A 23,345-nucleotide genomic window follows, 5' to 3' on the forward strand; every position below is an offset into this window, starting at 1 on the left:
GTGTGTGTGCGCAAATACAGCCGAGTCAGAACCGAGTTGCATCTTCTTAGTCCCACCCACTGATCCGCAGATGGGCGGAGATAGCAAGCAGGTTCTGGAGCCAGGGGCGGGACGTAGGCGGGCCTCAGCAGTTTTTGCTGGGGACAGGTCGCCTGATTGGGCTCCTCCTCCGACCAGCCTTTACAACTTTATCTTGTGACCGGGCTGCCGCTCCTTCCTTCCTAGAACTTGGATCCTCGCCGTGCACCATGCCTTTCCCGGCGGCTGCTGCCTTCCTACTCCTGGTGTGCATCGCCTCCGGCCAGGCCGAGCGGGTGAAGTACAAGGACTGCGGTGAGCCCCGGGCTGGTCCGCGCTCCTCGCGCTCTCTCCGGTAGACCCGCGCCCTCCCCGGGGTCCAGCGCGGAGCCCCCTGGAGTGGGCTGGGCTGGGCGGGTTCCTCAGACTCAAAGGCCCTGCGTGGTGTAAACTGGGTTGGGACCGAAGATACTAGCCCTGATGAAACTTGACTGCACACAACTTTGTCTCTGCTTGCAACGAGTGTTTTGGAGGTCCCTAGATACTCCTGAGATAGACCTCATATCGAAGTTCTCAAAAATTTGGAGGGCAGACATCTAAATGTCTGTACCCAGCCTTGGGGTTGAGATTTTATTGATACCTTTTATCGTAGTCCGCCCATCCCCTTTTGCCCGCTCCCTTTACCTTTCCTAATTTTCCTTTTGCTGGTAAGTCAAAAGTCAATTCCCCGGCCCAGGGGTTTAGCTCAGCGCCACAAGCCCATGGTTGGCAAGCGCGAGGTTGTGAGTTCTGTCCCCGGTACAAAAAAAGAAAAAAGTTAATTCCTCATTTCCTAAATTATCCTGTTGCAAAATATCTTCCTTTAAGTCAGTTTTCTGAGTCAGTCAGGTTCTTAGTTTAACTCCTGTAAAACTCATGTGCCTGATCGTTTCTTGTGACACATCTCTCCCTCTCAGCGCTGTGGTTGGAATCTTTGTTGGAAAAAGCAACAAGCAGCCAGGTGTGGTGGCGCACACCTGTAATCCCAGCACTCCAAACGCTGAGGCAGGAGAATCACCGTGCAAGGTTAGAAGCCAGGCTACATAGTGAGTTCAGTTAACCTGAGCTACATAGCAAGACCCTCTCACAATAAATAAATAAATGCAACAGGCATAGAAATTCTGAGTTCAGTCAAGTCTGTAGAATTCACTGTAGGACAGAACTAAACAATTCTGTTAGAAGGTTGGAGGTGGAAAGGTGCAATGATACTAATTTCGTAAAAATACCTGAGCCAGAAGAAAACATGGAGGTCAGCTAGTCGTTGAACTCCAGTAATACTAGGTAGCCTGCCTAAAGTCACATAGCAAAGTAAATAACAAGAAGAGTTTGCTGTTTTATTGTGTCCAAGTAATTACTTAATAAAATTTGCTGAAAAGGTAAATGAGGGAATATATATATATTCTTTCCACTGTCATCAATATTTATGTTGAAACAAAAGCCAAGTTGGGGTAAAGGGGATTGGAGTGATTGAGGAATCAATTCTGGCCTGTTAACACTTAACAGATACCATTTCTTTGAGGTAGGAGACTGGAGCTTGAAAGATGCAACTATTCTTACACCTACTGCCTTTCCCTCCACTAAACTTAGTGGCCAACATTTGGAAGGCGACACTATTAATATTATTAACTCATTCAGTCTTTACTATCTTTTAAGGAAGTAGAATCCAAGGCACACAGAGTAACTTGCCCAAGATCTCACAGCTTGTAAGCAGCAGGAAAGTAGTGGGTCTTCGTGAGAAAAGGAAAGGAGAGGAAGGGAGAGAGGGAGAACTGAAATCTTAAAATTGCTCTACTCATTTTGGGGGCAAAAAGACAGAGAATACAACCTACGGGGAGAACTTCTTGAGGAATTCCCATCACACATTTTCCATTTATTTTTTGCTTGTTTGTTTGTCTGTTGAGACGGTCTTGCTATGTAGTTCAGACTAGTCTTGAACACTCTGTAGCCCAAGGCGGCCTCAAACTTGAAATGATCCTCCTTCCTCAGCCTCCTGAGCGCCAGGATTACCAGAATGCACCACCAAACTAGATTCTCAATTGACTTTTGAAGTGAGAAATACAATGTAAAAATTTGAGCACCCACATCAAAAGATTTTTCAGTCCACTCTATACCCACCTTTCCTTGGAGTGGAACTTCCTCAAGTGACAAATGGGACCAAGCCAACTTCAGTTTTGCAATGTTTGTGGGTTAGAGCAGAGGGCTTTGTTCTACTGAAGCCCAAGAACCTCTTGTTAGCAAAAAACTGGATGAAAGAGCTGTAAGTACTACATAGCCTTCAAACAAGCAGGTAGAAGCTGGACATGGAACACATCAACATAAGCACTGATTTTCAATCACTGGTTAATATTCAGAGAAGACAGCTTCTATGAAGTGGAAGTGAGTGCGTCTCTAAATGTCGAAGGTGCTGAGTGTGTGTAGTTTGTGAACTTTTGCTATGCTATGAGGGAGAAGCAAGTTGCGCAGAGACTGTAGACTGTCACTGATAGACCGAGGCAGAGCAGGTGGTCATGTGACTGTAGAAGTAGTTCAAAGGGACTCTTCAGCCTGAGGGAAGGAACAGGTAGAATATACAGAGTGCTCTACTTGAGTGACCATGTTCCCATTATCCTTTCACAGTGCTGAGCTAATCTGGCCCGCGGGCACATAACGTACTCCACCTTCAGTGCACCTGCTGTCTTTATGCATTCTTTGGAGACTGTACGAGTCCATATGATTAGCTGGAAATATAATCTCTGTAAATGAAGTATATTTAAGAAGAGAAGTTCAGCTTTGGTGTCAAAAGAGGACTTGCTAACCCATCCCAGAGCAGCTACTCTAGGTTAGATTCATGGACTGACTCATGATACGGTGATGTGCGTGGTAAGGACTTACGTGGCACTCTCATGTTCCAAACTCTTACCTAAGAGCTGACTGGCTGTGTTACGTCACCTGCCTTATAAGATGAGCATCCTTTCTGTTCCCAGATGTTAGGCGTCTTGAGGTTGCACAGTAAGTAGTGGACCTAGTGAGATTTCAAACCCAGGCAGCAGGCCCCAGAGTCTGCTGCAGCAAGCATGGCTGGATGGCAGTGCTTCACTTACTGTGTCACAGGCACTGTCACCTCCCATCACCTCCTGTCCAGTTTCAGGAGCCTGGATAGAGAAATAGGACTTTTCAAGACTCATACTTAAAAGTGTGTGTGTGTGTGTTGTATACAAAGAGCACTTTTGTCATTGGTTAAAAAGAACTTTTTAATACACTCCTTGCTTAGAGACACATGTTAGAAAACATAGGTTTCCAAAGTGAAGTATCCATCTATATATTGCAGATCTTATTGGTAGGGGTCTGCAGTCAAACTTAAGGGACCGCTGACTTGAAAAAAATAGTGGGAGATGGGGCTGGGAATTTAGCTCAGTGGCATAAGCGCCTGCCTTGCAAGCGTGTAGTTGTGAGTTTGATCCCCAGTACCGATTAAAAAAAAAAAATAGTGGGAAAGATGGAGACAAACCAGGAGTAGCTGATCTCAAGGTTGCAAATGGAAGTGGTAGCACCTAAGCTTGAGTTATCAGTGGTGCAATGTGCATGGCTTTATAGTCTGTGTTGGGACAGAAGCGTTTATTACCCTGACCCAAGTCTCCCAAAGTATAGAACAGTGGAAGTATTTATATTTTTTAAATAATTTATAGCATCTACCTTTACCTAGTAATAGGAAAAGTCTGTAGCTCCTTTTAGAGAGTTTATGCAGATCTATAGAGAACATCTGGTGTCATTCCTCAGTGCTTCTATTAGATGACTTCTGAGCTGAATCTACTTTATGAATCATAAAGCAATTGTTTCTGACTTTCCCTAACACCTTCCTACTGTGACTTTTTTTTAAATGCATAGTATTTGCAAACGTAGTATTTTCATCAGCACTTTAGACCCAGGGAAATAAGCACTTCAAAGGAGACAAAGCCCCAAATCAAGAACCAATATTCTCTAACTGCTGGCGTTTCTGATACCTTGGCTGTGTGAATCAGCCCTAGTTTGATTAAAGTTTTATTGTTTAATTTGGATCCTAAATTTTTCCTGGAGCTATAAAGATCTTGACCTCTGTTCTGTTTTTTTCTCTTTTTAAAAATTATTAGTGCATATTATTTATACAGACTAGTGAGAGTTCCTCTCTTAAAGGTCATATTTAGGGTCATTCTTTAGTTGAGAGTTAAAATGGTAGTTCCTCTTAAATTCCAGTCTGCTTACTTGCAAGTGAGTAAACTAATTTAAGAAGCAAAAACTAGATTTTCTGGCACAGTTCATTGTTTTACCCATACCTTTAATAATACAGTCATTTCTTCAGGAAACCAGGCTACAGCAAAAGAATAAAAAATAAAGAACTTCAAGAATATGGGTGAAGAGTTCAGCAGGAGTTTGAGGAAAGAGTATAAACTCTGGAAAGAAGACACTTCATCACTAAATGTCACAGGAAATATGGAAGCTGAACCTCTAAGATAAAGAATACCTAGGTCTGGTGATAGTTACACAGTGGGAGAACAATTGCCTAGCACACAGGAGGTTTGGGGTTTGATCCCCGGCAACGTGGAAGGGAGACAGGAAGAGAGACCAAATCAGGGCAATTCCTTAACTCTTGGATTTGCTTTTTCCAGACAGTGTGACCATAGAAAACGTCACAGTAATTTTTTTTTTTTTTTTTTTTTTTTTTTGCATTTTAAAATTTTGGGGATTTAGCTCAGTGGCGTGAGTGCCTGCTTGGCAAACACAAGGTTGTGAATTTGATCCCCAGCTCCAAAAAAAAAAAAAAGTCTGCATTTTAAAAATTTTATCAGTACATTTTAGATAGACCTAATGATCACATTCGTCGTGGAGAATTTGTACCTGTACATGGTATGTTGCTTTTTTCCATTCCCCTTCCTTCAACCCCTCTTCCCCTCCATATTTTGCAAAAGCTTTGTCTCCATTTTTCCCATTGTTTTTTTCTTGTCCTTTCTTTCCTTTTGCCCTCCTTCCTCCTTTGTTCACCTTCTCATTTGAACGTTTTGTTCTCTTCCCGTTTTCCCAATATCTACTATGTATTGTTAATTAAGTTTATTGGTACATTTCAGGTATACATAATGGTCACATTCATCATAGGGAGTTTGTACCTGTACGTGATGTACCTTGCTTCTTTTTGTCCCATTCCTCTCTCCTTCCTTCATCCTCTTTCCCACCTTACTTACAAAAACTTTGTTTCCATTTTTTTGTTTTCCCTTCCTTTCCCTCTTCCCCCTCCCTAGTTGCCCTTCCCATTTGAATATTTTCCTATTTCACAATATGTTACACATTTTAATCCTTATGACACTTTCAGTTTCTCCCACCAGAGAAATAATGCAGTATTTAAGCATGTGTGTCTGCTTTATTTCACTTCAGAGTATGGTCTCAAGGTGTGTCCATTTAGGGGCTGGGGATTTAGCTCAGCAGCATAAGCACCTGCCTTGTAAAGCAGGTAATTGTGAGTTCGATCCCTGGTACCGATAAAAAGGAAAAAGACCAAAAAAAAAAAAAAAAAAAAAAGATGTATCCATTTAGCTAGAAATGTCTTGAGGGTATTCTTTATGGCAGAGTAGTACTCCACTGTATTAAAAAAGATTTCATCTGTTCATCAGTTGATGGGCATTTAGGGTATTTCCAAGATTTAGATATTACAAACTGTGCTACTGTAACCATGAATGTGAATGTATTGCTGTGGTATGATGCTTTTAATTCTGTTGGTAAAAAAATATAAACCATTCAGGAAGATACTAAGAAGGGAAATAGTTGGGTTGAGTAGAATTTTGGATTTAGTTTTTTGAGGAATTTCCACACTGATTTCTACAGTGGTTGCACCAGTCTGTATTCCCACCAGCAGTGGAGAAAGGTTCCTTTTTCCCCCTAACCCTGCCAGCGTGTTATTGATTTCTTGATCATAGCCATTCTTTCAGGGATGAAATGGAATCTCAGCACTGTTTTAATTTGCGTCTCTCAAATGACCAGTGATGTTGAATATTTTTTCATATATTTGCTGTTTCTACTTCAGCTGAGAAGTATCTATTCCTTTCAGATGCCCATTTTTGGAATGGGTTTGTAAATTTGTGGGGGGAATCTGATTTTGTTTTTTTAGTTCTTTGTATATTCTAGATATCAGTCCTTTATTTGAGGAACAGCTGGTAAAAATAATTTCCATGCTGGAAGTTGTCTCTTTACCCTATTAGTGGTTTCTTTTGCTATGTAAAAGCTCTATAATAAGATGAGATCCCAGTTGATTCTTTGTGATAGTTCCTGTGTGACTGGGGTTTTGTTCCTAAAATGTCTGCCTACACCTGACTTCAAGAACTCTACTTTTCTCTTCTAGTAGATTGTGTTTCTGTTTTAATATTTAGATCTTTAATCCATTTTGATTTCATTTAGTACATGATGAAAGATATGCACCTAGTTTTAATCTTTGGCATGTGGAAAGCAGTTTTTACAGCACCATTTATTAAAGAGGCTAGCTTTCTTCCAAGAAAGGTTTTTAGTTTCTTTGTCATAGGTAAAATTACTGAGTGTGTTTGGAGTTGTTTCTGCATCTTCTAATCTCTTCCATTGATCCTTGGGTTTGTTTTTTGTTGGTACCATGCTGTTTTTATCGTAATAGCTTTACAGTATAATTTCAAGTCAGGGATGGTGATATCCCCTGCCTTGCCTTTCTTGCCCAGAATTGCTTTGCTATTCTAGGTATCTTCTGGCTCCAAATTCATTTTAGGACTGTCTTCTGTAATTCTGAAGTCATAATGATCTTAATGCTTTTCTCTTTTCTAATCTTTAAAACAAGGAGGTTAGATTGTAAGGATTTTTTTGTTCATTTTTTCCCCCCCTCAAGTGCCTCAGCTTCCCCTCATCCTTGCTAGGTACAAGTTTGATAGGGCCTAAAAATAAATGACTCAGGAGTTAAACTCTAAAAGAAACTATAAAGAGGTTTTTTGTTTGGATTCTGTCAGACTTTCCGACAAATACTAAACTCCTTAAAGCAGCATTTGCTATTGTAGGACCAGTAGAAAGGTGGCATGACTTCTTTATATCTTCCTTGGTGGATGTGCAGGTAAACAGGTTTGCCTTTCAGCTGTTTTTGCATGAAGTGTGGTCCCAAACTCCAGTAAACGCCATGCATTTAGGATTTACATGCTTATCTCTTTGCTAGAAAGTAAAAGGGGAAATAAAACATTTGAAAGATTGAGGCAAACATTTTCAAAGCTTAGGTTTAAACTATGACCTCTTGTATTAATAATGCAATACAAGATTCTAGGCACAGGGGACACTCGGGAGGCTGGGGCCGGAGAATCACTGCAAATTCATAGCCAACCTGGGCTACATAGTGAGTTCAGGGCTGGCCTGCCCTACAAAGTGAGACTGCCACAAAAATAAAAAAAGAATACAGGAGTAGAGAGGGGGAAAGGAAAAGAAATCACATATATTATGTAAATGTACCCCCATGATGAATGTAATCATTATGTACTACAAACGTGCTGATAAAAATGAATTTTTTTAAATCTAGGAGCAATTCTGAGTTTCTTGGGTTATAATTTAATCCCTTTAATCTTTTTTGCACATGGTTTCCTGGATATTTGACAAATATTAACTTTGTCTTCATCAGGAAATGGACTACATCCCTTTGGTCCAATTTATAGGGTATGATTTGAGGAGGAAGGTGAACTAGGATTCTCATCATTGCTCATTGCTTTTTTGTTGATTTGTTTGAGACAATGTCTTTCTCTGTAGTCCAGGTTGGCCTGGAACTCAAAATTACAATACTCCTGCCTTGGCCTCCCAGGTACTAGGATTGTAGGTATGTGCCGTCTCACCTGACACAATTCTCTCTTACAACTGCACATAGTTTTGAAGATTTCATCCCAGGAAAGCAGTCAAAAGAGAATGAGCGCACCCTAATTGGGAGAGGCGAGCACAAGCCCACTAGGTAGTGAACCGGCCTGCCTGGTATGGCTTTCCTCTTCCTCTAATTCCTTTTTTTTCTTTTGCTTTCTTTCTTTATAGGTTCTAAGGTTGGAATTATAAAGGAAGTGAATGTGAGCCCATGTCCCACACAGCCATGTGAACTGAACAAAGGGCAGACCTACGGTGTCAATGTGACCTTTACCAGCAGTGAGTAAATATGGCCCTTATTCTGAAAATCATGCTGAAGTGTAACATAAACATCAGCTCTTGGGATGACCATGAGGCTCTAAGGGCTAAGAAGGTGACTGTCGGAAACTCTTCCTCCCCGCAGTTTGGACAAAGCTGAATTTACTATGCCCTTAGACATCCTTCTCATACTGAGTCCCTGTATGTCCCTTTCTCAGAGTCCATGGTCACTGGTGTTCCTTTCAGAAGAATGATTTCGCTGCGTCTATGGGTTGTCTTGTCTCTGTCCTATCTTGGCCCATGCTGCACAGCAGACTTTCATGGGAGTATTAGCTATGGCTACATACTGTGAGTGTTAGTATAGACTCCCATTCTGTAAACTTTCCATCAAAGTACTAACCAGGCCCAACCCTGCTTAGCTTCCCAGATCAAACAAGACTGGCATGTTCAGGATGGAATGGCCATAGACCCAATTCTGTAAACTTTGGAACAACTCAAAAATGTTATATCTGCCAGGTGTGGTGGCGCATGCCTGTAATCCCAGCACAAGGGAGGCAAAGGCAGAAAGATCACCACAAGTTTGAGGCCAGCCTGAGTTACATAGTGAACTGAAGGCCAGTCTGAATTATACAGCGAGACCCTGTCTCCAAAATCCAAGGAAAAAAATGTTAAGAAATCTACCTTTCAGCCATTAAGTCTACACCTACCTGGAAAAAAGGTGCAATTAATATGTAATAGTCCCATGGGCTGGAGATTTAGCTCAGTGGCATAAGCGCCTGCCTTGCAAGCATGTGGTCGTGAGTTTGATCCCCAGTACCAATTTAAAAAAAAAAAAAAGTAACAGTCCCTGTAAGGTTTAGGGAACTCACTAGAGACCCAAAAAACAATAAAAAAAAAAAACTTGAGCTTTGTTCTTCAACATGCGGACATACTACTGAAACATGGATTGTTTTTTGTTGTTTTGCTTTTCGGTGGTGCTGGGTTGGACTGCTTTTTTGTTGTTGTTTTTGATACTTAGAATTGAACTCAGGACCTTGCACTTACCAGGTTGGCACTTAATGCTACTGAGCTATATTCCCAGCCTGGGTTGTTTTATTATACCTCATTGAACACTTCCAGATTTCTGAGAACTGACATAAATGTAAAATCTTTATTTAAGGGGCTAGGGATTTAGCTCAGCGGCATAAGCACCTGCCTTGCAAGCAGGTGGTTGCGAGTTCAATCCCTGGTACCGATAAAAATGAAAAAGACAAAAAAAATTATTTAAGATAGTTATACTACTGATTTCTCTCAGTTTACTGAAGAGGAAGATTTGTGCTAGTATTATTCAGACAATTGAATGCAGATGTCTTGTGCTCTGGGTGAATGGTTTGGAGATGACAATGCAAAATGTATGTACCATTGTTGCCCCCCCACTGATGTGTTTTGAAACTTAGTTTCGGGGCTGAGGATTTAGCTCAGCAGCATAAGCACCTGCCTTGCAAGCAGGCAGTCGTGAGTTCAATCCCTGGTACCGCTAAAAAAAAAAAAAAAAAAAAAAAAAGAAACTTAGTTTCATTTTACTTACTTTTTTTCTCTTTGAAATAAAATGGATTTGAAGAAAAAAATTTTTTTTAATTTCTGGGCAGAGCAGCTGCCTTAAATCATCCCCTAGTTTTCTATCCTGTGAAAGTAGATATTCTGCTGAGGCGCCTCAGAGTTCCTAGCATATCTTGTTCATAAGGCTAAAGTCTATTTGCACGTCTGAGCTCCCTGTTTCTTCTCCTGGCCTGTAACCTGGAGGCATATGCTTTCTTTCTTTTTTATTTCTCCCCTCCTCTCCCCGCTGACCAGACTGGAGGGATGTGCCTTCTAAACAGAGGTCATCGCAGCCAGGCAGGAAGAACAAAACAAGCCCTGTGTCTCCAAAATACCCTCTCAGCTCCTAAGTCTGGTTGCCCTAATTTCATGATGCCTTTATGCCTTCTGCCCATCTGATGATATGGAGGTTATAGGCTACTAAGAAATGTACTTGTTTTTAATTTTACCAGAGTTCTGAAAGGTTACCTCTTTCACTGTCATCATGGACCTTGGCATTTAAAGCACACCGTACATTTCAGTAGAAGCTGGTACAAATAGCAAACAGAAAGGTTCCTGTCAAGTCAGTCGCCTTGCTAGCTAAGGCTATTCGTCCAGGTGGCTCTGATTGTCCTGAGAACCTGAAAGGCAGTGGACGGCCAGGTGGGGGTAGGAGAAAGGACATGACTCCTGCCTGTCAGTTGCTTGTATGCTAGGTCCTACACAGACCTGCAAAGACACTAGGAATCAAGAAGTAGGACTTCCTGATTTTCTAGTGTAACCAAGCTGTTGTTGGAGAATATATCTGAAGATTTAATTTAGAATTTATAAGTATACTCTTTTCTTCTCTGCCTGATTCTCTTTTAGATACTCAATCTATGAATAGCACAGCCCTCGTGCATGGCATCTTGTTCAGTGTTGCTGTCCCCTTCCGCATTCCTGAGCCCGATGGTTGTAAGAGTGGAATCAGCTGCCCAATCCAGAAAGACAAGACCTATAGCTACCTGAATAAATTGCCAGTGAAGAGTGAATATCCTGACGTAAGTGCCATTGTTGTTGAGGGGACCCGAGACCATGGAGCTAGATTAGAAATCTAAGGCAAGGGGGGCTGGGGATTTAGCTCAGCGGCATAAGCGCCTGCCTTGCAAGCAGGCAGTCGTGAGTTCGATCCCTGGTACTGATAAAAACGAAAAAGACAAAAAAAAAAAAGAAATCTAAGGCAAGGATTAGAAAGCAAAGATATAAAGGGCCCCTTGTCACTATGATGATGAAGCAGACGCTGGGGGAAAACAGTGTTAGGAATCTTGCAGTCGGGCGGGTGTTGGTCATTGTGTGCTTTGTCCTTTCACCATGGCCTCATGTTTGGCTGAGAGCCTAATGACACCACTTTTACACGCAACATTGCACTTGATCCTCAAGACTACCTAGGTAGACATAATATTCTCTATCTCACCAATGAAGAAATTTGAGCCTCCAATGTTTTAAGATAAGGACAGTCCACTCCCCAAAGAAACTTGGCAGCCTAGGTTTAGAAATGGATCTTCTAGCTCTAAAGTCTATGCAGTTAAACAGTTTTAGCCAGGTACCAAATTGTTCAAGGTGCAAGTTATCTTAGTATCATCCTGGTTTCTCCATCAGAGTGTGAGGGAGAGAGCAGTAGTTTGTAGGCTCCGCTGCACAGCAAAAGCTTTTTCCACTCTCCCTTTCCCCTTTACTTTTCCAAACTCCACCTTCATGTCTGACCAATTCCTCCTTTTCTTGCTTATTTTTCTGCCAACAACTTGTAAGCAAGTGGTGCTGGAGTGAACCTCTATTAAAGATAAGAATGGTGAGAAGAGGGCTGTAATCCTAGCACTTGTCTAATACATGCAAAATTATTAAATATAAATGTATTATTCTTGTAAGATATTTACACACCATTAATCTAAGAAGAGAATGTTTTAGAAATATTTTACACAATTAAATTCTTATATGAGATCATTAACACCAAGTCATGGGAGATGTATTTTGGTTCACTCTTCTGAATTGGAGGCCACAGATAGTGTCTAGCTGCTAAGTCAGCTTCATGATAGCATGATTTAAGAAGAAAAGGGTGGGGCTAGGGATTTAGCTCAGCGGGATACGCACCTGCCTTGCAAGCAGGTGATTGTGAGTTCGATCCCCGGTACCAGTAAAAAGAAAAAAGGGGGGAAAAAAAAAGAAGAAGAAAAGAGTGAGGCCTTAGGTGGTTCATTACAATTGGAGAACAGTTAAGCTCCTTGTGGATTAAAATCAAGTCCTAGTTTCACTTTGTCCAATTCTTTTTCTCTTTCTCCAGATAAAACTGGTGGTGAAATGGGAACTTATAGATGACAAAAAACAAAATCTCTTCTGCTGGGAAATCCCAGTAGCAATCAAAGGCTAGACGTGTTTGATGCCAGTATGTCTACACAGGGGTAAGAGGGCATGGTAGAGGGAAGGGAAGAATGGAAGGAAATCAGACTTGAATCACTGCCATAAGATGAAAGGAATTTTGACTACTGTCTTATGCCTCACAAACTCCAAAAACATCTAAGACCCTATTTCTTAAGCGCTCAGACCTATACCCTTTGTAATATCCTTTGTGAAAGGGCTGAAAGAAAATACAGAGTGGGACTGTGAGGACTGGTTTAACAGTCTCATGGTGTTTTGCTATTGGGTGAGGGTGGGCCCTGCCAGACAGGACTGGGAGGAGACGGCTCAGGGGTCTCAGGATGACTTGCTCTAGGGCATTGGTGCTCGCTATGGAGAATGACTTCCAAACCACTTCCGTGTAGCTATGGCCCTTACATCTACAGGTTCCTCAGCTCCAAGTGCCTCACAGAATCCAATGCATCCAGCCAACAGGTCTGCTGGCTCCTGACAGCACCTTCAGCCCGTGGCTTCAACAGTAGTGACTTGTTTTCCACATATCCGGAGATCACTGGAGAAATGTTCTATAGTAGAAATTTAGCTCCAATAGCTGACTCTTCTGTGGCTGTCTCAATGTTTCTTGTTCCATCTTAATTGGTTTTCATTAAAGATAATGCTTGATTAGAAGATAATTGATTTTTTAACAATATTAACTGTGTCTTTTTGCTGTACCTGATCTTTAAATAAAGAAAAAACAAAGTCTTCTGCATTTGGGCTGTGGTTACCTGCTTCTTTTAAACAGTAAGTTTCCTAGATTCATGCAGGTGGGGACCCAGTTCTATGACTCCAGAAAGGACACAACTCTCCTCAGAAACTGCCGTTTTTCCCTGGGCATGGTGGCATGTATCTATAATCCTAGCACTCAGGAAGCTGAGGCAGGAAAATGGCCTCAAGTTCAAAGCCAACCTGAACTACATTGTGAGGCTTCATCTCCAAAACACACACACACACACACACACACACACACGCCTTTTGCTTAGTCTTTCAACACAAATGACCTTGTTTTTTGTTATTTTTTATGATCTATACCACTGAGCATGCTTGAAAAACACGCAAACATCCTACAGCTAAATAATAACATCTGAAGAGGTGTGGCTCAGTGATCTTTTGGGAGCCATCTGTATGGTACAGAAAGCCTAGAAGCTTAAAAGAAAAATGTGAAGTTATAGCAAGCATGGTAATATCAGTTAACTCTTAAGAGTTTCCTGCCCTTAAAGTGACAAGTGTAACCATAATGGGCTGCCTAAACCCATGTACAATAGCCAGCTTAGAATCATATAAATCACTTCATGACTGAGTTAAGTAATAAGGATCTTGGAAGGTCACTTGTTGTAAGGTTAAGGTAAACGGAATTTTTCTCACTTCTGCCAAAGTGGTATTCAACAAACATGAGCGCAACTAATTCATTGGCTCTTTTCGGGCCAATGGTTTTCCCTGGCCCTTGGATTTCCCGGACCTGTGAGTTTCCTAGGAAAACCACCAGGGGACAGCAGTGGGTAGGGAATGAAGTTATCCACAGCCAAGCCTTGCTAGTTAATGCTGCCAGCCATTCTACCACAAAGCTGTTCAGCTAGTGTTGCTTGTGTAGCTTGTCACATTTAGTCTAGAGGGGCAGCCACCCCCATCTCCCCACTTGGACCCCAGGTGTACCAGAATTGTGTGAGTTCCCAAAGTGCTTGACTCCTGTAGTCTCTGACCAGAAGGCCTGTAGCTGAATCCTGGCTCTGCCAATGAGTCGGACTGCCATTGTGATCTTTAAATCATTTCATCTTTCTGTGCTTCAGTTTTCTTATTGTTGAAGAAGGATAAGAAGAGGGTGTGAGGATTAAAGAAAATGAGGCATGGCAGACAGATGACTTGTAGCACACAGTACACACTCTGTTAATCTTTAGCTGCTGTTCCAGGACACACTGTTCTTTGTCTAGAAATAACAGGAAAACCAGGAGGTCCAATGTTAATGCATGGTAATGTGTCTCAGAAAAAGGCTAACAGCTGGGCATGGTGGCGCACACCTGTAATCCAGGCACTTGGGGGGCTGGAGCAGGAGGAGTGCTATGAGTTTGAAGCCTGTATGAACTACATAGCAAGACCTGTCTCAAAAAATAAAGATAAAAGATAAAAAGGCTATGTCTAGCGCACAGGAACTTTCTGAAGGTCTAGAAAAGCGCATTTCTTATATGTATTTTAATCACAGAAGAGTCTTTTTTTTTTTTTTTTTTTTTTTTTCCACAGAAGAGTCTTAACATTTTTAAACTCCTCTGGGGCCAACAGCTACTATGCCAACATATACTCCTCTGCTCTCATGTGTTAAAAAACCAAGCAAAGCAGCTCAGTTACTATATAGTCTTCGATCAGAACAGAAAGGGAACCTTACTGCTGGGAACTATCAGCCTCCTGGCCATTGTGGGGCTCCCCAGAGCCTGCAGCAGTGAGCTATGTAGGGCTCCCTGTGGGTAAATTAATTTGAAAGGGCGTCTTCGACAGAAAGTTCCCAGTCATCAATGTGGAGACGCACCGGATCTTGGGTATACAGAGAAGCGTCACTTGTCTACCCTGTGCATGCCTTGGAGGCTTAGACGCGACTGTTACAGGAATTCAAGGCAGACTAATATCAAACTCCAATTGTTATAAATCAAAACAGCAACAAAAATATGCTGTACACTTGTATCTGTCTCCTGAAACAAATCTCAACTGTGATGTATAGCAGTCAAACACTAATAAAGATTGCTTTTCAAAAAAAACCGAGAAGAATTTATAAAATAAAGGGAACGCAACCCTCAGGTCTTCAGTTTGGGAGATGGTTAAAGGTGACGGCTGGTAGTCCAATCTTCTGGCTAATAAAAAGCAACAAGCATGGAGTAATTTCAAATCCTACACGCTTGGTTTTGAAATCTCAGCCAGGTTTTTTTTTTTTTTTTTCTTTAAGAAACAGAATGATCCTGATTATGCTTTGCAAAGGTTCATAAAGCAGACTGGTCTCTGTGAACTCCCACAGGCATAGGCGAGGTGCTTAAAATAGATGCGGTCAATGAAGTTAAGATCATTTTGGATTAGCCATTCACTTTAATCCAAAAAGCAAATTATTCTCCAATAACTGGGTTGGTAGGAGGACAAAGTCATGGTCCACTGGAAGAACATCTGCACGGAAGATAGCTACATGGAAGAAAGTTGTTCAGGTGAGAGTCACATTAGACAAGTGGTGTCCAAGGCCTTGGAAGGAGACAGAACAAAGATTAGAGGTTGGGGTGTACTTTACTTAAAGGCTTGGGTTAGCCAGTTGCATTATTTGCTTGTGTGTGTTGGGAATGGGAGTGGAGGAGAGATACTGTCTCCACAGATGCTGCCTGAAAGTCTTCAGAGGAGTTGAGTCATTCGGGTGGTTGGGTCTTTTCTCTGAAGAAAGTCCCTGGGCCCAACCCTAGCTTCTAAACCGATTTACTTAGAGCTGTCAGTGGACTAGCAATGAAATGGTCTGGGTGTTGGTTGCCATGGAAACAGCTAAAAGGCCCATTGCTATGGGAACCTACCATGTTCTCCAGATCAGAGGTTTGGTTGCTTAAAAGGGTTGGGATAGGAAAGGTAGAGCCCAGCAGCTGGACTGCATAGGTGACGAGGGGCTGGGTAGGTGAGCAGTGTGTGCAGTCAGCCCCACCAGTGTCCTCCTCTGCTTTGCACAGGCCTTCCCCACCTGCCCTGCTCAGCGGCCCCTGGTAACCACCAAGCACAGACACTTGTTCTAAATGGGTAGTAAAGACATGAAACTAGCGTGGAGTTGGCATGGTACAGCTGCTACCTTCCTCTGCAGGGGTAGCAGGGAAAGTCTTGGTTCTTTCTGGAAGGTCTGTCTCCACAAATTATGTGCCTCAGATAAGCAGCCAGCAGGTAGGTGAAAGGGCTCACTCAGCTCTAACTGCCAGCAACTCAAACCAGTAAGGAACTTGGCAGGCAGAACAGATGGCTGCTGGCCTTGAACAGGACTCTCTAGTGGAAGGGCAGACCACCAGCAGGAGACTGCTCTCAGCATGGAGAAATGCATTACTTTGCCTCTATATACCATACTACCCTCAAGTCCCTGCCACAAAAGGAACACAAAATTAAAAGGTGAGAGTTGATGGAGATTCTCAGGTATGTACACGGTGGTTCTAAGATTCTTTTATGTGTTTTATAATTAAGGGAAATAATTCTCAAATTGTTGAGTGGCAAGATGATCTTTTACTAAAAAAACAAGACATCCTAGTGACTCTTCCATTAATTTCTGTTAATGTGTATATATAAATTGAAGGGACTGGACTAAGTCACCTCCAAGGCCTCCATCAGGACTAATGGCTTATGAGTACTTGACACACTAGAGGAAAATTTCAGCACTACAGGCAAGCAGACATAATTTCCCATACCTATCAGGGTCAGGAAATCCCTGGGGTCTAGAGAGGCTTAGGACCAAGACTAAGCCCAAGCCATTTGAGTAAGAGATCATCTCAGATATGCTTGGCTCAGGGAACCTCCTGGCTCTCCAGAACTCTGAGACGTGAGGTGTTGATTTTCTCTCCCACTCTTGGCTTCGATGGCCTGGAGTTTGCGAAGCCCAGCCCCTCCCAAGGAGTTTTAGAGCCTAGAAGCCTGACACCAAAGAGAGAGAGAGTGACGCTACCCAAATTTAGGCTACTCCTCCAGGACAACTGAGCATTTATTTCCTCAGAATCTGTGGAGAGGGTTTCACTTTTGAAAGCAGCAGTTATTTATAGATTTAATTTTAGTTGGGTTCATGTCTTCCCTCCAACTTTTTCCAACTGAATGACTTTGACTAGGTTACTCAACTTCTCAAAGTCTCAATTTCCTCAGCTATAAAACAGGATGATGGAACACCCACCTCTGGATAGTGGTAATGATAACATGAAGTAGCAAGTACCCGAGAAAGGTCGTTGGTATTATCACCGCCCTAGATAAGACAGGAAGGTTACAGCCATAGAAACTGCTTGGTGGCCTAGAATGCAAGGCGTTTGTCATGCATTTGTCTTCCAAATTTAATTCCAGGCCCCTTTCAAAATGAATGACCTCCCTGATGTCCTACTCTGCTTTGTTTTCATTAAACCAACACCTAATCCTCTTTATGACACTTAACCACATCCTTATGCATGAACACTTCTGTGTGTCAGCTTACTTTCCTACTAGACTGAAAGCACCTTCAGAATAGAGTCCTAGACTCTCTATAGAGTCCCTTTCATCTTCGAGTAAATGCCTAGAACTCAGCACTCTGCAATTATTTAATGTCTGTTTTAATAGAGAAATGCTGTTTTTCTTGAGGTTTTGAAGCTTCCCATTTAAACCTAATGCAGCCTTGTTTCCAAAGAGCAAGGCCGAGTAACAGTTGACTTGATTTCCCACTCCTAAAGAGAGCAGCGCCCCATCCCACGTGAGCAGCTCTGGAGCAGGACCAGAGCTCACACCTTCTAGATGCCAGCTGTCCTCTGTGTCCAGGACTCAGTGACAACACTCATTTGTCTTCAACCTGCAGGCTCCTTGGCCCTGGACGCCCTTTCCCCTTCTGTCTTCAGTTCAGCAAGCTTCCCTCACTTGCTCCTGTGTAGCTGTAGCTGTATCAGGCCGCCTCTGGGAGGGATCCCAAGCCACGCCCCGTCTCCTGTCTCAATTTTGGGAGAAGCGTTTAGCCTCTTCATTTAAGACAAAAGAAAAGGATGGGCACGTTCCCTGCAAGTTGGAAACATAAAGAGAGTACCAGCTAAAGCTTGATGGCACAATATTTATAATGCACTCTGGGGGACTGAGGCCAGGGGATCAAAATTGCAAACCCAGCCTGAGTGATTTAGTGACTTAGTAAGACCTGGTCTCAAAATTAAAAAAAAAAAAAGATCATGAGCATGTTCCTGTAATCCTAGCACTCGGGAGGCTGAGGCAAGAGGATCACCAAAAGTTCAAAACCAGCACAGTCTACATAATGAGTTCAAGGCCAGCCCAAACTACATAGCAAGACCCTGTTTAAAAAAAAAAAAGAAGAAGAAGAAAGAAAGAAAGAAAAAAAAGTATGGGGCCGCACCTAGTTTCAATCCCCAAGACCAGAGGAAAATAAACCCCAAAACACCACAAGAATAAACAAGATCCTAGCTTTTTAATAACCATGAAAAAGGTTAAAAGCTGGGCATAGGGGGCCGGGGATTCAGCTCAGTGGCAAAAGCACCTGCTAGGCAAGTGCAAGGTCATGAGTTGAATCCCTGGTACAAAAAAAAAAAAAAAAAGCTGGGCATATGATGCATGCCTCAAGGCGAGTCTGAGCTACATGATGAATTAAAAGCCAACATGAACTACATAGTGAAACCCTGTCTCAAAAAAGAATAAGATCAACTCAGTAAATGCTTTTCTTTGGCTACAAAACAGAACTGCAGTTCAGTTGAACTGGTTCTCCTGTAATGTTCACTGGTAGTCCCGTAGATACAGCAAGCTTAGCCAACTGTGTGCCCTTTGGTCATCCTATCATAGTGCTGGCTAGTTGATTCTATACTGACAGGATTGTGTGGTTTTCTTCAGCCAACACTTAATGAGCACATGCTATGGACTAGGCACTGTGTGAGTGCTGAGAAAATGAATAAGGCATGGTCCCTGTCTTCAAGGAGTTTCAGAGACTAGTGAAAAAGGCCAGCAGCAAACCATCACTGCAGTACAGTTGACTGATGCCATGACAGTCATGTATACAGAACACCATGGCAACAAGAAAGAAAAGCATTGTGGGTAATTTTCCCTGGAAGAGAAAGAACCAGGTTGGGCTTCTTCTTGGAACATGATTGGACATGGAGGCATCTAACACTGTATTCAATCTTTATTCATCCATTATCCATCCATTCTTTCATTCATTCAACAAATGGCTCCCTGCCTTTGTCGTCTAAGATTTTGTGGAATATTTATCGAAGTGAATTGACGTCTTGCTAAACTGCTAGTCTTGCCTAATTTGTTTTTACTTCAAGTTCATCCTATTTAATTTGTTCTGGAATTTAGTAAGCATATTTAGTTACACCCTGGCTGTATACCCAGTTACAATTATCTATTTGAATTTTAGCATTCTGGTCCCCATTTTCTCTCTGGCACGTGGTTACACCACTTCTCCTTTCTCTGTCTATACTACAACCACACCAGGCTCCTCTCCTTTCCTCAAGTTAACAGTTCTCATCTGTCCAGCCACGGGACTCTCACACATGCTGTTCCATCTGTCGGGGCTGCCCTCACTGTCACCCTTTTGTTTAGCTAACTTCTACTCCTCCTCTGAATTGCTGCTGAAATGTTTCTTCCTCGGGAAAGCCTTTCCTTGCCACCTCCCTGGAGCAGATCCTTGACCTGATACCCTGGTCTCTCTCTATCATGGCCAATTGAAGTTCCCATCATGGTATGAGTACTGGATTGTGTCTTTCCCAGGAACTTGGAAGCACCATCGGGATGGACAACGTTTCTATTCTGTTCATTCCACCCACAGTGTCTAGCACAGCTCCTAGTCCACGTATTGCAGGAAGCTAAGTTATTTAGATATTAACATATAGTCAGAGAGGGCCTGGACCCTCAAGGCAGTCAGCACAAAAATTAAAGACATCAGAATGACGGTCAGAAAGAAGGTCAGGCCTCAAGATGAAGATGCATGGCCAGGCCAGCTTGCCTCTTTAAGGGATAAGCAGTGACTTAAAATTATACTATAATTAGCACCAGTGGTCCAGTAAGTCCAGATAGGCATCAGTCACACACATGGGTGACCACTGTGTCCAAATCCTCCCTTCCCAAAGAGGCCTTTGTTCTTCCCACGTAGCTTTGCTACATGACTCATTTCCCTATTGTATCGCTATTAGCTACGCAGCTACACTTGTATTCCTATAGGTTGGTTGTAGTTTGACCCACATTGTGAGTGCTGTATAAATTAACCCTGACAAAGGGCCTCGGTGGCCACCCCATTTGGAACCCAGGAGCCATTCTTCTCTCCTTTTTCCAACAAAACCCTCCTAGCTTCTTCCTTTGATTCGTGACTCTGTTCCCATATATTGTGGGACCACGAACCGTTCACATTTGACATCTGACAGGTCAGGAGTCGTATTTCTCCTATATCTCAAGGAGCTGGTAACCATTAAAAATTTCTTGGAAACTTAATAGAACAGTTGGTCTTTATGTCACTGTTTGCCCTGGGAAGAAGTGATTGTGTGTCCCCAACTAAAGACAATTTACCAAACACAAAAACAAGAATCAGAACCAAACAGGCAACCTCTCCTGAGACAGGCACAGAATGAAAGTAAGCTGGGGAGGGGGATCCCAGACCAGAAGGTTTGAAGAAGTGGGAGGTCAAGGTAAGAAAAGACCAAAGCTGCCAGGCAAGGTCAACCCTAGGAAACAGTCTGAGAACAGGAAGGATGCTGGAGCCCTGCGACCCGATACTTCCCTAGGTCTTGAAACCAGTAAATAGGAATGTTTGTTTGCTTGTTTGTTTATTTAGAGACAAAGTCTTGCTGCGTAACACAGGCTGGCTTCAAACTCCCCAAATCCAGGCGATCCTCCTGCCTCAGCCTCCCAAGTGCTGGGATTACAGGAGTCTGCTATTATACGTCACAGCAAATAGGAACTGAATACTTGTAACTGATGCTCAGGGCTACTTATGCCCCTTGGTTATAAGATAATGTTTCAGGAATACAAAAGACTAATCAAATCAACCCATTTTCTTGCCAGTTGAATAGTATAACTAGATTTTGAGCAGTGAGGAGTTGGGAAAAAGAGGCTCATTTCATTTTAAAATAATACTCATAGAGAATGGAATATAAATTTCCCATGATTATAAAAACTCACATGAGATTTTAAAAACATTAGTGCCATGACTAATAGTTCAAGGAAAAAGTATAAGAATTACCAGTACACTAAAGTACTACTGTGTAGGGGCTGGGGATTTAGCTCAGCGGCATAAGCACCTGCCTTGCAAGCAGGCAGTCGTGAGTTCGGTCCCCGGTACCGATAAAAAACGAAAAAGACAAAAAAAAAAAAAAAAAAAAAGTACTACTGTGTATGTCAGACCAGGCGTGGTGGTGCATGCCTGTAATTCCAGCATTCAAAAGGCTGAGGCAGAGAGATTGCTACTAGTTTGAAGCCAGCCTGCGCTGCATAATGAGGTCAAGGTGAAGGACTGGGTAAATAGCTCAGTGGCACAGTGCCCGCCTGGCAAGTGTGAGGTCTTGAGTTCAATTTCTTGTATCCCCCCCCCCCCGCAAAAAAGTCCAGAATGACAGCTTGAACTACACTGCAAGACCTTGTCTCAAAATACATGAGGGAAAAATTATTTTATTCCAAAGGATTCCTCATGAACTCATTTTGAAAATCAAATATTAGAAATGCATCGGGTTAGGGGCATAGCTCAGGGGTAGATTGCTTGCCTAACATGCCCAAGACTGTGGCACTTACCCCAGCACTGCAGGAAGAGGAGGAGAAGGAGGAGGAGGGGAAAGAGAAAGAAGGGGAAAGGAGGAGGAGAAGGGAATGAGAGAGAAGGAAAAAGAGAAAAAACACATGGTGGACAGCTTCTTTCTTAGCAAAACTCATTCATTTTGTACCATGAACCACTCCCTCTAAAACCTAGCACAATGCCCTGAGGGCTCAGTAACTGGACATTCATTGTTGAATTGAATCCACAAGCAAACAGCTTGTTAAATCTGGACTGTAAATTGTTAATTAGATCTTATTATCAAGAGTCCTTTTCATAGCCACTTCTCCAGAGAGACTTGGGGCCACTTCTGTGGAAGGATCCAGATAAAAAGACTCCATGGGGTGCTGTGACCAGACTACTGTGGGACAGAACTCTAGGGTGACGTCACAGGGGTAACAAGAGTGAGAAGAAAGCAGATGGAACAGAGAGCGTGTAACTTCCTGTGGTTGCCTCTAGGGAAATGATTCTCGAGCTCCTCTGCCTGTTTCCATTGTTATCTGTGTTTATCTGGACTCCAGGAGCAGTGTGAGTGCCTTGAAGCTGGGGCTGTGTCTGTGTTTAACGCTAGGCACCTTGAAACCATGCCTCACAGGTCCACCCCAGGAATCCTTGGGATGGGAGTCACAGTCGAGTCGATAAAATCCCAGGAAAGATTACCTTGCACATTGCCAAACTGCAAGAAGCAGCTTCCTCAGAAGCAGGCCCGAGGACGTGGGGAGTTGGAAGAGTGGGTGTATAAAGAGTGGGTGTATGAGGGGAGGACTGGTGGATCCTCCTTCCCTCCTTATCTACCTAGCAAGTGGCGTGCTGAGCCTGGGAGAGCAGCAGTCGTGATCACACTGTGATCACAGGGGCTGATTCCCAGCAGGGCTGAGAGGAAGAAGACAATGTTCTCAGGCTTAATCGGTGCTGCTTTTAACTCCCCCGGTGTGATCTCTAATGGTCTCTGGCTGGTGCCTCCGAGCCTCCTCCCCAAATCCTCTGCTCCGTGCTCTGCTTACCTGAGCATATCCTTCTCATCCTCCTAAACTTCTTGGCAATTCTGCCTCTCAGACCACACCCGTCCGTCCTCTGCTCCGTCCTGTCCCACGCTCACAGTGCCCGGAGGAGGGGGTGGGGAATGAAGCTGAATCTGCAGTCTGGATAGTGTTTCTTGAGTATATCCAATCAACAACCCCAGAAGCTCTCAGATGAAAGAACCAGACCCATTGGCTAAATGCAGCAGCCAAGGGTTCTGGATGGCAAATACTTGCGAGATGCCAATGGGCAGTGAGGTGATTTGACAACAGAGAACCCGGCTGCACCCATGTCGGGAAAGAGCTGGGAATAAGCCAAATAGGACAGAGCTTTTAAAAAAGAAAATCTGCAATGAATAAAGGGAAGGTAGTGAGCCAAAAGCATGGAGATTTGTTGCCAGAAAAGTTAGAGATGAGTACAAGAACTGCGGGACAATATTTCACTCCCTCTTGACTGTGTTTTCTCCTTTTCTCATAATCTCCATAATAAATCACCTGTGAGTTGTAACCACGCTGACTGCACCCTCTTGAAATTGCAATCTGGCAGCTCTCAGATTGGCATTCAAGGACTGTCTTTGTCACGAAAAGCAGAAATCTTGTTTATTTTGGTAAATTAATTGCTGGCAGGGAGAGCTTTTCATTTTCTAACCAGAATAATAAACAAAGAGATCACAGACTGGAAAGCACCTAAAGGTTAATCTGAGTTAAATTGGCAGACAGTACAGCAA

General features: G+C 42.8%; 1 protein-coding gene and 1 long non-coding RNA gene across 7 annotated transcripts; one reads left to right on the plus strand and one right to left on the minus strand.

Annotated features, from left to right (window-relative positions):
* Positions 1-109: 109 nt before the first annotated feature.
* Npc2 (NPC intracellular cholesterol transporter 2) lies at positions 110-12,859 on the plus strand. 6 transcript variants are annotated; one of them, XM_063241060.1, is made up of 5 exons: positions 110-333; positions 8,077-8,184; positions 10,588-10,760; positions 12,038-12,139; positions 12,516-12,859. In XM_063241060.1, exons 1-4 carry the CDS (start codon positions 249-251, stop codon positions 12,122-12,124), a joined length of 453 nt encoding a protein of 150 aa, XP_063097130.1. In that variant the 5' UTR covers positions 110-248; the 3' UTR covers positions 12,125-12,139; positions 12,516-12,859. The 6 variants fall into 6 exon arrangements, with proteins under 6 accessions (XP_063097130.1, XP_063097131.1, XP_063097132.1 ...); XM_063241061.1 differs by having other exon boundaries at positions 12,537-12,859; XM_063241062.1 differs by having other exon boundaries at positions 12,579-12,859.
* Positions 4,332-22,978, minus strand: LOC134474197 (uncharacterized). The gene is made up of 2 exons (XR_010044865.1): positions 22,603-22,978; positions 4,332-7,221 (listed from the first exon to the last, which is right to left on the minus strand). It is a non-coding gene; the product is annotated as an uncharacterized LOC134474197 (long non-coding RNA).
* Between the last annotated feature and the right edge of the window lie 367 nt (positions 22,979-23,345).

This window comes from Cavia porcellus, unplaced genomic scaffold, assembly GCF_034190915.1.
Source record: "Cavia porcellus strain 051 isolate PalLab524CR breed Dunkin Hartley unplaced genomic scaffold, mCavPor4.1 scaffold_31, whole genome shotgun sequence".
NCBI lineage: Eukaryota > Metazoa > Chordata > Mammalia > Rodentia > Caviidae > Cavia > Cavia porcellus.

Excerpts from the sequence above, each read along its gene's own strand:
- Npc2 (XM_063241060.1), top strand. The coding sequence starts at position 249 with ATGCCTTTCCCGGCGGCTGCTGCCTTCCTACTCCTGGTGTGCATCGCC. Across the intron at positions 334-8,076 it reads GGTGAAGTACAAGGACTGCG|GTTCTAAGGTTGGAATTATA; the intron begins GTGAGCCCCGGG and ends CTTTCTTTATAG. Across the intron at positions 8,185-10,587 it reads CAATGTGACCTTTACCAGCA|ATACTCAATCTATGAATAGC; the intron begins GTGAGTAAATAT and ends ATTCTCTTTTAG.